The following is a 13,594-nucleotide window of genomic DNA, read 5'->3' as shown; positions in this document are numbered from 1 at the left end:
GGGTCGGTATCTACATCCTGTATAAGTTTGTCTCTAATTCCCATTCGCTAAATTCTGCATGAACCGAGTTAAAGGCTGCACCGCGATGGAACCCACGTGGGGCGCTCCGATCATCAGAGCCGGCGTCTCGCCCGGAGATGCCCCCAGAGCCCCAGGCGCACAGCTAGGCTCTGGGGCCCAGAACACACGGACGGGGTGACAGCAGGCTCACGCCGGGAGCGCTGCCCTCCTGCATTCCCTTTCAGCTGGACACTTGCTCTTCTGCCCCGACCCTGAGTGGGACGGGGGAGCGGGTGGCGCCTCACGGGGAGCCCGCTCCGCCAGCCGCAAGCTCTCAAGCGGCTTCGCTCCCCACCCGCCCCGGGTACTGGGACCCGCAGACCCGTGTCTGCCCTGCCACAGCCTAGGCACAGCTTCACGCAGCCACAACGGGTGCAGACAGATCGGGCCCGGGGGCCTCTGCTCCCTGACGGCGTGCCGTGTCTCCTACAAAGCGCGTCCCCGGAAAGCACACGTCATGGTAAATTCTTTCCGGCGGGCCCCCACGCGCCGTGCCACCCAGAGAATATGTGGCAACACAGAGGGTGGCCCACCACGTGTGGGGCCTTCAGTGGCCATCAGAGACTCGGGACTGACCCACTTGCCGGACACGGAAGCTGTGAACTGCACGTGCAGGCCTGGCGCCGGCCGCTCGGGCTCTGTCCCCTGACGGCACTGGCCCCTCGCTGAGGCGCTCGCAGTCCCCGTGGCAGACGCGATCGGGCCTCCTCGCCCCTCCTCCCGCCAGGTCAGTGACCCGGAGCCCGAGCAGGGGCGGACGCACGGCCTTCTGGGCCTGCTCTCTCTCCGTTTAGTGTGCTTTTGTTTTACCTGACGACTGGCCCATCAGATTTTGAGCTTCTTCGGAGGAGTGTAAAGGCAGCTTTTCTCCTGGAGAGCAAAGAAGAAACAGATTTAATGTTTTGCCCTCAAGGAGATAAGCAAGGTCACTTCAACTAGGGAAGCTCAAAATCTGACTGGCGCATGCACGGCAGACCAGCATGTCCGTGTGTTGTCACCCACTCGGCCACCGAGGCGATGCCCTGCCGTCATCCGGGAGGAACGCACGCCCAGCTGGCCAGACAGTGCGGGCTAAGGCCCACCCCCGCCCCTGCGCCAAGTAGCGTGCCAAGTAGGCCGACGGTGACCGCGCCCTGGGCCGGGGGCTGGCTCATCTCGGTTTTCCCCGGGGCAGGGCCGGGTGCCGTCCCGGGCAGGTGTCACTCCTGGGATGTGCACCGGCCTCCTGCAGAAGGGCATCCGTCTGCTCGTCTGAGCTCTTGCTCCTGGAGAACAGACTTCAGGGCTGGCCAAGTGGGTGGTGCGTCCAGCAGGAGGGACCTCCAGGACGCCTGTGTGCAGTGGAGAGCAGGCACGGACCCGAGGGGGCAGACGTCGCATCTCTTCCCAAGAAGGCCAGCCGTGAGGTGACTACCCTACCACAGGAGACACGCGCAGACCTCCCCGCCCGGCCCTCTGCAACGTGCACACTGCTACGTGTCTACACTGTGCCCTTGGCATCCACAACTACAACTGTACCTGCTCTGCTCACCGCCCTGAATAAGACCGTTCAGAAAGAGAGTCCCCAGGTGAGAAGAGAGGAGGTCAGAAAGGGCAGCTGGGTACGTACCGGGGAAAGCGGGGTTGGTCTGTCCGAGGGGAGGAAAGGGGGTTTGCTGCATGGCCAGCTGGTGGAGCTTGGTCAACTGCTGGGGTAGGAGGGACACGAGAGCTAAGAAGATTATTGTCATCGAGCACAAGTCACACCAAATTAAAAAGGCAGTAACAGAACGTTGTACAAATAGATAGAGAGGGGCCATGCGGACACATGGCAGACGCAGAACTCAAGGACTTGGCCTGGGAAAACCAATGGGCCTCTGGGCGGTGCACCCGATTCCTTTCCTGTCCTCGACTCCCTGGCAGCTCACACAGGCCTGGCGGGCGGCGACCCCCAGCCCACAGCCAAGCGCCAGACATCCAGCAGGATGTCCTCGGGCCTGCTCACGCTCAGGGCCTGCACCGCACACTCTGGGCAATGCGCTCAGCTCCCAGCCTCCCCTGGACAGCAGGCCCCGCGTGAACGTGTCCCGGCCCCGCTTCGGGCCGGCCCTGGACTCCGTTCTGGAGGCGAGGACGGGCCCTTCCCGGAGCCCCCGGAGGCCAGCAGGAGGGGGCCCTCGGGGAGGAGCCGGCGTCCCTAGTGCCACACAAGTGTGTCGGGGAGGCAGCAATGGTGCCCGAGGCGCAAACACCCGAGACACTCAAGAGCCTTCACGGACGGGCCTCACGGTGATAGAGGAGCGGGTCGCCGGCAGCTAAGACAAACACCACGGGCCCCTTCCCACCGTGGGGAGGGTCACGGTGCCCCCGACGGCCCGCCCTGGAGAGGCCCTGCCCCGTCTGCCGTGCCCCGTGGCCGCAGTGGCGGGCACGGGGGCTCGCCGGGCACGGGGCCGTGCGGTCCAGGCTCTTCCGGCCCCCACAGGATGACGCACCGTGTGGACCCCAGCTACAGCTGGGGGCCCAGCCGTGACCGACCCGTGGCCTCCTGGTCGTCCCTTTCAGGTGGACCCCTCGCCGTGTGAGCCCCCGGGATGTGAGGCAGGCTCCTGCAGCGGAGGTGGCCACACCCGGCCCATCTTTCCCGGCCGGCTCCTGTGACCTTGCCATTAGAGTTTCTGTTCTCCTTCCCTTCCTGGAAAGGGGGAGTGCCTCGAAATGCAGCTTTCTGCCTGTCTTCTGGGGTGCTCCCTGACCTGTGGCGCTCGGGGTGGGCCCGCCCAGGGAGCACTGGCCACACCTCACTCAGTGGGGCCGCTCTGGGTGCAGGTATCATGCCCAGGGGTCCTGAGAAATAGGTCAGGGGATGTGGTGACCCGGGCTCAGATTCAGCTCCAAGAGTCCCTGACGAGGTGGTGCGGGTCAACGTTGTCCCTGGGACTGGGGGCTGACCCTGCCCCCGCTGCCCCACCCCCCTGCCCAAGCCCTGACGTCGCTGAGCCTGCTGTGACCTGAGCAGCTCTGCACCGAAGCCCCCCGAGGAAGGTGTTGGAAGAACACACCCCGGAAATACCGTCACGGGACACCGCCGGAGTCACAAGGGACAAGAGGTGATGCATGGCCTGCACCGGCTGTGCCTGAGGCACAGGCAGGATGACCCTGCGGGGAAGGTGCCTGCAGAACACCCTGCAAGTAGCCTAGAGAAGCCTCCTCTTTCAGGGACACGTAAGAAAGACAGCAAGTACCTGCAGGCTGAGGAGGGGGTGACACCGTCCGTCCGTGGCTGAGGCGCCGCCCAGGGGCCGGACCGCAGATCGGTCCCATGAATCTGCCTCTAGCCGATGGGACCGGGAGCCGCGGGGCCGCGGGGCCTGTGCGCAGCAAGCACAGGCCACCGAGGACACCCGGCAGGGGTGTGAACCCACCTCAAGGGGGAGTTGGAAACAGGGCTAGGGTTTCTCCACCAGGCAGTTAACTACGAGTTCCCAGGATGGAGGAGGGAACCACTTCCGGAGACGGCAAGCGGGAAGCTGGAGCACAGGCCGTGCACGTGGGGACACGGCGCACAGTGCGCTCTGACCACCGCTCGGATTTCGATGCAGACGCGGTGCTCACATAGGAGAGCGGCCTGCCGTGTGACCGGACCCCTGGGGGCTTCAGCCCTTGGCCCAGGGGCGGCCCTGGTGCGACGAGGTCTGCTGGCGCCTGCTGGGCTTGGGGAGCCCTGGCTGGGCTGCTCTGTGCTCCGCCCACAGCAGGGCCCTCTCCTATCTGTCCCGAGCCCCCAAGAGCACACAGCTGTGTGCCGGTCAGGACGGCAGTGGAGAGCGGGGCCCTGGAGGCGGAACCAGCCTGGGTTAGCCCCAGCACCGCCCAGCTCTGTGGAGTGGGCTTGGCGGGTCCCGAAGTGCAGGATGGGGGAAGCGCCATCCCCAACGACCTGTGGCTTCCCTACCCGCCCGTCCACAGCTCCGTCACCCTGGCTGCTCCTCTGGTCTCTCCACGGCCCCCGGCAGGGAGGCAGATGGGGTGCACCAGGCGGGTGTGCTCCAGAGCCCGGCCGCCCGTGTTCTGGGCACAGCCCGGGCACGGCCAGATGAATACTCCCCGAGGCCAGCCATGCCGATGCCAGAGAACGGCCGCCCCCAGGGGCTTCAGGTGTCCCAGCCCTAATGTCTCTGGCTGCCACGCACGGGCTGCTTTTTATGGAGAAATGGCCACACCAACAGATGAGTCCCCTCCACCCACGCACATGAATGTAAAGTGATGTCCTGGGGAGCCTGGACGGGCACACGGCAGTGACTGGATAAACACTGGTACAGGGAGCGGGTGGGCAGAGAGGTGGACGGATGGCAGATGCCAGCTGGCCTCCCTCTGGTCTTGGCTCTGCCTTTAATCAGTCAAGCACTTCATCTCCTCGGAATACAATTTCTACACTTTCTAAGGCAAGAGCAGGAAAAGGGCTAGGGGGATTCCTGCTTTTTGAAATATTTCTGCCATCAAAAAAGAATCACTTTCAGTATTCACAAGGGCCTCCACAGGGCTGGGAGGGAAGAGGGGAGAAGGAAAGGGGGGGGCCAGGGTGTCATGAAATGGACAGCTCTCTGTCCCTTGCCTTTTCCAATGGATACTGGTTGGAACAGAGAAACAAATACTAAATGCAGACAAAGGCTGAAATCCTAAGTATCCATGAGACCACAACTCAGTGAGTTATCTCGAGTCGAATGCACCATGCAGCTACCAGTCACTTCTCGGAACAGCCCGCCATGGGGGCCTAGGCGGTGGTCACGTTTCCTCCCGTGAAATGTGTGCGTCTTTTGCTCATTTTTCTACTGGGTTGATTTTTGCTGATTCACAAAAACTCCTTTTGTATTTCGGATACTAATCCTATTTCAGCTGTGTATGCTGAAAAGATCATTTCCCCCACTCTCCTTTGGTGTCTTTAGAGAAACAGAATTTTAAAATTTTAATGCAGTGAAACTCATTAATATTTTCTTCATGGTTTGCTTTATGTTTTGCTTAAGACCGCTTTTCCTGACCTGAAAAAGAAAGGGATTCTCCTATATTTTCTTCTAAAGGTGCTATTTTCTTCTCTTGTGTTGACGTTCTTGACACGTAAGTAGTGTTTAAATTATTTTTCCCATGTGGATGACCCACTGTCCTGATATAGCCTGCTGGTCCAGTGTCTGTCCCTGTGCCCAAACCACTCTGTCTCCAGTCATTCGGCCTTACAGCAAGTCTCCGTATCTTCCGGGACTGCTCTCCCTAGCATACAGTCTCTTCATTAATATCTTGATGTTTCTTGGTCTTTGCTCTTGAACACAAATTTTAAAACAGCAGCTTAAGTCCCTGTCAGGATTCTGATTGGAATTGTACTGCATTTGTACCTCGATTTGGGAAGAATTGACATTTTATTTTTTTTTTTTTATTTTTTATTTTTTTTTTTTTCAACATTTTTTATTTATTTTTGGGACAGAGAGAGACAGAGCATGAACGGGGGAGGGGCAGAGAGAGAGGGAGACACAGAATCAGAAACAGGCTCCAGGCTCCGAGCCATCAGCCCAGAGCCTGACGCGGGGCTCGAACTCACAGACCGCGAGATCGTGACCTGGCTGAAGTCGGACGCTTAACCGACTGCGCCACCCAGGCGCCCCGACATTTTATTTTATTTAAAAAAATTTTTTTAAAAGTAGGCCTCATGCCCAGCATGAAGCCGCAGTGAGGGTCTTGAACTCCCGACCCCGAGATCAAGACCTGAGCTGAGATCAAGAGTCAGACACTCAACTGACTGAGCCACCCAGGTGCCCCGAGAATTGACATTTAAAGATACTTCATGTTCCTACCCGTGAACTTGGTATGCTTCTCCATTTATTTTGGCCTTTTGGTCTTCTTTAACTTTCAGTAAATACAAGGTTTTTTTTCAAAGGTCATCTTTTAATTATTGATTTCAACTTAATTGCTTTGTGGTAAGAGAATAGAGCCTACAGGATTCCAATTTTTTTATAGATGGTGGGTTTTTTTTTTTTTTTTTTTAATGGCATAATATGTGATCAAGTCTTATTAAGTTTCCACGACTTCCATGGCTGTTTAGGATTGTATAGAGTTCAATCTATGTCTCACCAGGCTCACCGACTGCACCATCAATACCTTCTTTATTCTTTATTGAAAGAGAGTTAGATGAAGGCTCTACCTATAATGTCTGTCAAATTCCCTTTATGGTTTGTTAATTTTTTCTTTACATGTATTTGAAGATATGTTTAAGGTGTGTACAAATTATGAATTTATATCTTCTGGTGAACATGTAAGTGACTAAATATCAACTAAAGTTGACTTCTTTATCAACATCTAAGTGACTAAATATAGCATTTGCCTTGACTCCTGCCCCCCCCCCCCGCCCCTGACATTAATGTTGACATATAAGGTTTCTTTCAGTCAGTATTTTCCCAGAATAGCTTTTTCTCTTCTTTCAATATTTCTGGGTCCTTATTCTTTAGGTGTGTTTCCAGGGGAAGAAAACGCTATGTTTTTGTTTTTTTTTTTCCTGTTTTGTTAGCTTGTCTATTTTTTTGTTTTTTGTTCTGTTTTGCTTTTTAAGTCCGAGAACCTTATTTTTTAACTGGAACACTTTTACTTTGATCACAATTACACGTACATATAGACTAGTTTCTGCCATTTTATTTTGCACTTGTAATTGCCCTGATCTTCTCAGGCTTCTTTCCTGTTTTTCATCCTTTTCTCCTTTTGTACTGGTTAATTTCTGCCATGCATTCTCCCTCTATACCTTTACAGAAGTTACAGAATTAAACTCTTTTCTGTCAGTGGTCACTTTCACATTTTAATACATACATTTAAAATCTAAACTCTTTGCCTCTTCTGGGATGACACGGTAAGCTACAGAAAGTTCTCATTCCCCCAGGGTCCATCTGAATCGTAGGTCTGTTTTTGTTTACTTGTTCTGTTTTATTAATCCCACAAATTAGACAACTTTGATGTTGACTTTACAGACAATTTTTGCTTTCCTTTGCCCAAATGTATACATTTTTGTGTAGTCAAAATCATCGGTATTTCATTGGCCCGTGCTTATGTTAATGAAACAAGCCCGTTGCCTACATCTCTGGCCTCGCCTCCACAATCGCTGTCCTTCTCCCGAAGGCATCCGTCACAAGCCTGTTGGTCACAGCTATTTGTCCGAAAATGCTTGGATTTAGGTCCTTGGAAGATCCTCCTAAGATAGAAACTTGGGTTGACAATTACTTTTTCTTATCACACCACCACCTTCTGGCCTCCAGAGTTGCTGACAAGACGTCCCCTCCTTCCTCTCTCGCTCTCTGTGACATTCCTGTTCTGACTACTTTGGAGATTTACTTTTGGTCTTGATGTCATGCAATTTTACTCTGACAGATCCGAGATGGAATTCTTTTTATTTACATTGTTTGGGATTTGTTGGGATTCCTGAACGTGAGGACTGGTTTCTTTTGTTGATTCTGACAAATCCTCAGTGCTCATCTCATAGAATCGTCATCACCCTGTGTGATGGAAATGCAGATTCGGCCTCTGAGGGGGCAGGGAGGCAGAGAAGATCTCCGGCAAGCCGGCCTAGGGGCAGGGATAGGAGGTGCCCTGGCAGCGGGTGGGGCGCGGGCACCTCCCCACCAGCCTGAGCCGCAGGGTCCTGGGAGGAGCAGGGCGGACGTGAGGCCCAGAAGCCGGCTGGCGTCGGAGTGCTGGCCAGTCTCCACTGTGCCCAGTACGAGGTGCCACCGCACGGCGATCATCGGGGGAGTCCCCGCACCCACAACAAATTGTGAGTGGACAGCAGGACCTGACGTGCACCCTCCCGCCGATGCCTCCTCCCTCTGTTATGACTCTGTGTCACTGTCTCCTAAAGAACACGCTTCCTGTGACCCCCGGTTCCTGGGCGCCGCTGCTGGAAGCCATGGCTCTTTATTCTGGCGACGAGCTTTCCAAACGACCACTTCCTCGTGCTTGAGACTGGGTGGCCGTCCTGAGAGCCGCCCTGCAGTCGGAGCCAGGTGCAGGCGAACAGACAGAGGTGGCAAACCCTTTGTTGTCACTTGGAACGCCTGGCTTGCTTTCTGCTTGCTTTTGGCCCCTTGAACGAGGGGCATGTCACATGAGGGAGTCACTCGGAAAGTCTGAAGACCAGCAGAGAGGAGTCACATGCAGGGGTTGGCCTGCCGCTGGCTGATCACACCGCGGAAGTGAAGAGACACAGGTTACTGGGTGGGCGGGAGGACTGGGTGGCTCCCACGTCTGAGTCCCTGCTGCCCCCCACCCCCCACGTCTGAAGCCGCGTGGCCCCGCGGAGGCTCTGTGGAGGTGAGGGGAGCCGCCCCCAGAGCTCTGGAGGTGAGGCTGGGGCCGGGGACATCCTCCCATACCCGGTGCCCCGGTGCCTCTCCTGGGCGAGTCCGGGGGGATTCGGGCAAAACAAGCGAGTGGCAGGTGCCACCGCAAAACTGGCAAGGTGGGTCCTGGCGATTCTCCAGGGAGGGCGAAGCAGGGCATGTGAGAAGTACGTACAGTTTAGTTCTAGATGGAGAAACACTCAGCTCTAAGAAACAGGTTTCCTTACAGTCTGGGCCTGATTCAGATAAGTTACCAGGCTGTTAAAAGGTGTGTGTGTCAGCCACCGTGGCTCAAACATTCAACCTGTGCACTCAGTTATATTTTAAAATAAAGTAGTATTTCCCATCACTATTGTATTTGGGTTCTAAGAAACGAGGCCTTTAAAATCCCTACTGAATACTAAGCTTAGCTAAAAGTTCCCTTTCCTGGCCACCATCACCCATGTCACCAGGCGGTTGGTTTATTTTTGTTTCGGATGGAGCATCAACACGATCGTCTGGCGTTCAGTGTCACCAGCGCGCAAAGCACACTTCCCAGAGCTCTCGCTACAGAGTCCTGGCAGCCGTGCGTCCCCCACCCTGTCCGGTCTACACAGGGGAGGGTCCCGCACAGAGCGCCAGCTCATGAGACGTACCAAAGGCAATGAAGCAATTATGCAACCCTGAGTTATAAGTCAGCTTAAACAATCTGACAAAAATGCCTGCGAGACTACCCGCTTTCAAGAGATAGTGAGAAAATCACATGGAGGGACATAACGACGAGTTGATACAAAAATCAATCAGCCAAACGGAAGTTCCTCAGCCTGAGACAGGTGTGCGCCCACGAACGTGGGAACCTGAGGCCAGAAACTCTTCTCCGTGAGCTCAGAGGCCATGCCTAGGGCTGCAGGAAATCTCAGGCCTCAGAGCTGTTCTCTGGGGTCAACCGCCCCCTTCGTGAGGGGCTAGACCACTGTGTTTCCTGAGCTCCTGAGTTTGAGAAAAGCCCACGAGCCGGGTTTTCCAGTCCGCTTTTGCACATGCACCCGCACTTCTAGAGGAGCAAGACCAGCGGCCCCCCGTTAAATGAAGATCGTGCCGCCCTAGGAATTAGGCCTGTGACCCACTTGGCCTCTGTTCTGATTTGCCACCACCCCACTCGGGGCCCTCTGAGAGGAGCGGTGGAGCCCACCCCCTCGTGTGCCTACGCTCCGTGCGCACTCCTGCGCTGGGGACGGGCCGCCCCTTCTCCCAGGCTCTAACATCTGCACCCCCCGTCACAGTCGGCGGTCGGCTGAGACGATGAGGGACAGGGCGTCACCCGCCTGGAACCAGAAAGGCCTCTGAGCCACGGGGCCTGCCCCTGCCTGCCGCGGGGGCTCCTACGGACCGACCTCCAGCGCTCTGTCATTTTCGTGGGCACTGCTGGCAACCTCCTTGAGGTAAAAGACATTTAACTTTTAAAGCTGCCGATGGTTCTTTCGAGAAGGCTGAGTAGGTTCGCACCTTCACCACCTTCCCACTCCTGGGATCTCGAAGCAACTCACAGGAGAATGAAGAGCATCCCCGATAACACGGAACGGGGTGTGGAGGTCACTAGCAGAGGCCAGCCTTTGACACGTATCCTCAAAGGGGAGATGGAGGTGGCCATGGCCCTGAGGGGTCTGTGGGCTCCAGCGGGCAGGCGGGGCACGGGAGTGATCTGCCTGCACATCTCACTGACCACGTCCTGCGCGCCCAGCTGGACCGGGCAGGGGTTGGCAGAAGACTCGAGCACCCATCAACCCGGCAGCGCCTCCCACGTGAGTCCCGGGTCCCAGAGAACACGCAGGAAAACGCTTTCTTAGAGAGGCCGCGAAGCTCGGCAGGTCTCGAAATGGTTTAGAGAAGAACACGGCTTCTCGAAACCAGCTCCAGGTTGGCTGCCGCTGCAGAAAGCAGCACGGAGGCCGATCGCACCTCCACCTTCTTCCCCTGGCCCGGTCCCTCCCGCCTTCCTGCCCCAACCCTCCCTTCCGGATCAACTAGTGAGGACCTCCTTGCCCGAGCGTCCGGATCCCTGTGGAGAGACGACCTTGGGTCACAGCTGCTGCCCTGTTCCTGCTGCACACTGGCCCCTCAGCCCCTGGGCCACTGACAGTGCATCTTTGGATGTCCCCGTTCTCCACTCGGATACCACACTCAGACTGGAACACACGCAGGGACGTCTGAGCAGGCCCCGATGGCGGAGCAAGGGGCTTCAGCCCTAGAAAGAAAACCAAGGCCACGTCTGTTGGCTTTTGTACTCAGGGTGTAGGGGCTACTGTTTCAACTCGGGCCCCACAGGGGACAGTGTGGCTTTACCGGACGTTCAAACATCCTTCCCAGCATCTCTTGGAGCACCTGTCTGATAGCACGTCACCTAACTTCTCAGGTGGCTGCAGGGCACCCGATGGGGCAGGTGCCACGGCAGAGCAGCCTTGCGGCCACCGCCTAAGGCCCTGTGTGCAGAGGAAAGCCCCAGAGCGCAGCAACAATCGGAACAATTTGACATCAGGCCAAGTCCTCCACACAAGTAGAATTAGTGCTAAGAGGTTAAAGGTTATTCAAGGTCATATGGATACGACAGAGGTCGGGAACACTGAGAGAACCGTATTAATATTATTGCGTAATATTAATATTAGTAGCAAGTACAGCAGCATGCAGGTGGGCAACGGTAATGAGAAGAGAAGGCCAGGGAGGCAGAGTGGAGACTCACATCTGGGTGGGGGATGGCGTACTGTCCCTGGATCGTGTAGGCCTAGAAAGAGAGAGACACGGTCAGCTCGTGAAGCGGCGGCCGCGCTTGTGCCCGCCGGCGGCCCTCCCCGGGGGACACGGGCTTTCTCAGGGGTGGGGCTTCGTGGGAACGGGCCCGAGGCCCTCTGGAGAGAGCGTGCCCTCACAGAGCGCATCCCCCCTTCCGCCGGCAGCTTAGGACAAAAGGCGAGTCCTTCAGGGCGCCGGGAGGTGCAGACTGGGGGTGTCGCGGGGCCAAGCCTCACCGGCGCTACAGCGGGACACGTGGGCCAGGCGAGCCGCGCCCCACCTCCTGGAGAGCCGCAGGAGTGCAGACTGGCCGGGCCGGCAGGGAGGGCGGGAAGGGGTGCAGCTGGGAAGGCTCCCCACTCCCCCGGAGGGGGTTCTTAATAGAAACCCCCCGCAAGTGATCTGACCGTTACAGATTCATTATTAGCCTTTGGCAATTTTTATCAGCTTTCAGAGTGAACACTTTTGCAAAGAAATTGTCCCAAGAAAACCAAACCAAAGGACCTTTAAAAGGTGACTCAAAACCAATTTTGCAAAAGCAGATTAAGTAAGAAACATGCCCGAATCAGTCACAAGATGGATGGTCTTGACCTGCAGCCTCAGCGGGCCGAACAGTTGTTCTCCGGGGCCAGCGTGGTCCCTGAGGCTTCACCTTCAAGACGGTGACTCAGAGTGGCCACAGCGGGCGTGGGCCTGGCGCCTCTCCCCCCTGCCGGCCCCCACCCACCCCAATAGTCCACCGGCTGAGACGCTCCCAGAAACTCACGGCCAAAAACAAACGATCCACAAGGTGTCAAGGGAGAGCAAAGACCAAAGACTCGCTGTCAGGCCTCATGTGCTGTCATGTGGGACGTGCCACACCAGCTCTGGGCAGCCACGTTCGAGGCCCCGGGCATGGGTGGCACAGGTGGGGAGGGACGTGCCTTCCGGCACCTGGCCACGTGGGGTCCCCGTGCCACATCCCAAGCGGGCACGCGACGCCCACCTGTGTCTGCACACGTGCACCGAGAGGGAGACCACAGGCCAGTCCAAGCGTCCCTTCTGTGGACTTTGCACCGAGGGTGGCGTCTGACGGTTTTCCTCATAAACAACCCAAGCGGGGAGGTAAAGGCCACCAGGCACTGGGCGGGGCCCACTGGAGGCGGGGGCCATCCAGGCGTCCCACGGGGAAGTAAAGGAATCTTATCAGACGCTGCAAGTGTCCGAGGGGAAGGCAGTGGGGCCGCCCTTTCCCCTCTGGACTTCTGTGCACAAGCTCCGTGGCTTGTCTTTAGGTTTCATGGAGGTGCCAGCAGGCACACGCTCCAGTGCGTCACCACACGTCACAGGCCTGGGACGCACACCGTCCCACGGCCATGGTCGCCCCAGTGGAACTGCACACACCTCCAGACAGGGCAGTTCTTTATCCCACACGTTTTTACTCACTTAGGTGGTCGCACTCTTGGTTTTATTTGAACTGTGGGAGCAGTTTACCACGGATAGAGGGAAGGTACAGCTGGGAAGACAGACAAAGGTTCTCCGGAGGAAACCTTCATCATCTGCGACCTGCTTGAAACACTGGGCTGGCTGGGTTGGGGCGCCTGGTGGCTCAGTCAGTTAAGTGTCTGACTTCGGCTCAGGTCGTGATCTCACAGTTTGTGAGCTTGAGCCCTGCATTGGGGTCCCTGCTGTCAGCACGGAGCCGAAGTCAGATCCTCTGTCTCCCTCTCCCTCTCCCTCTGGCCCTCCCCCGCTCGCTCTCTCTCAAAAATACAGAAACATTAAAAACATTTTTTGAAATGCAGGCTGGCGCTCCCTGGTGGGGTACCTGCTGGCCCTCGGGTACCAGTGCTCGGTGAGAGCCAGTGCAGGTGGGAGATCCACAGTGAGGGGTGTCTCCAGAGAGGAGTCAGGCCTAGGTCCTGCGGCAGGTGGGGTCTGGGTTCTGAAGGGCCCCCTTGCTGCTAAATCTCATTCACACCCCATTTCTGTTTGTGCTGTGGCTCATCGGTCTCCACACAACCACGAAGAGCCACTGGCCAGACCTGTCCCAGGGGGCACAGGTGCCTGTAGCCTGGGGACAGCCTCGGGACAAGCGCCCACGATGCTGGTAACCTCGCTGCCCTGAGAGATGACCGGGACGGCCTTCCTTGGCTGGGGCTACGCTGGCCTTGGCCCACACGGCTTCCCCGGCTCTCGTGGGTGTTACTGTGCTTCCCTTTTGAAGACAGACCGCACTTTACCACATGGTGGCATCATGGGTCTGTTCACATGTCAGGGTCAAGGCCACACATGTATCTAACCTGCTAGCTTACTAGGACTTCAGGGGAAAGGACATCGTGTTCTGAACAAGGCCCCCTGTGTCTGTGTGCCCCCGTGACTACCTCTGGCCTTGCTTTCTGACCTGTAAAATGGGGGCGTGCCCAGGTCCCGGGGCTGCA

General features: G+C 56.9%; 1 protein-coding gene across 18 annotated transcripts in view; it reads right to left on the bottom strand.

Moving 5' to 3' along the window:
* The window catches only part of PCBP3 (poly(rC) binding protein 3), a 273,869-nt gene that overhangs the window by 10,432 nt on the left and 249,843 nt on the right, over window positions 1-13,594 (bottom strand). For 10 of the 18 annotated variants that reach the window (XM_058732273.1, XM_058732284.1, XM_058732272.1 and 7 more), the window contains 3 exons: window positions 11,125-11,166; window positions 1,670-1,748; window positions 871-930 (listed from right to left, as the gene is read on the bottom strand). In XM_058732273.1, the coding sequence (XP_058588256.1) occupies window positions 871-930; window positions 1,670-1,748; window positions 11,125-11,166 (181 nt within the window). The remainder of the gene's footprint in view (window positions 1-870; window positions 931-1,669; window positions 1,749-11,124; window positions 11,167-13,594) is intronic. The other 8 variants (XM_058732275.1, XM_058732281.1, XM_058732288.1 and 5 more) reach the window with 3 other exon arrangements.

The sequence above is a fragment of the Neofelis nebulosa genome, chromosome 5, assembly GCF_028018385.1.
Source record: "Neofelis nebulosa isolate mNeoNeb1 chromosome 5, mNeoNeb1.pri, whole genome shotgun sequence".
In the NCBI taxonomy this organism is placed as follows: domain Eukaryota; kingdom Metazoa; phylum Chordata; class Mammalia; order Carnivora; family Felidae; genus Neofelis; species Neofelis nebulosa.
Note: the sequence above shows the minus strand (reverse complement) of the source record. Positions and strands in the feature narration are given on the sequence as shown.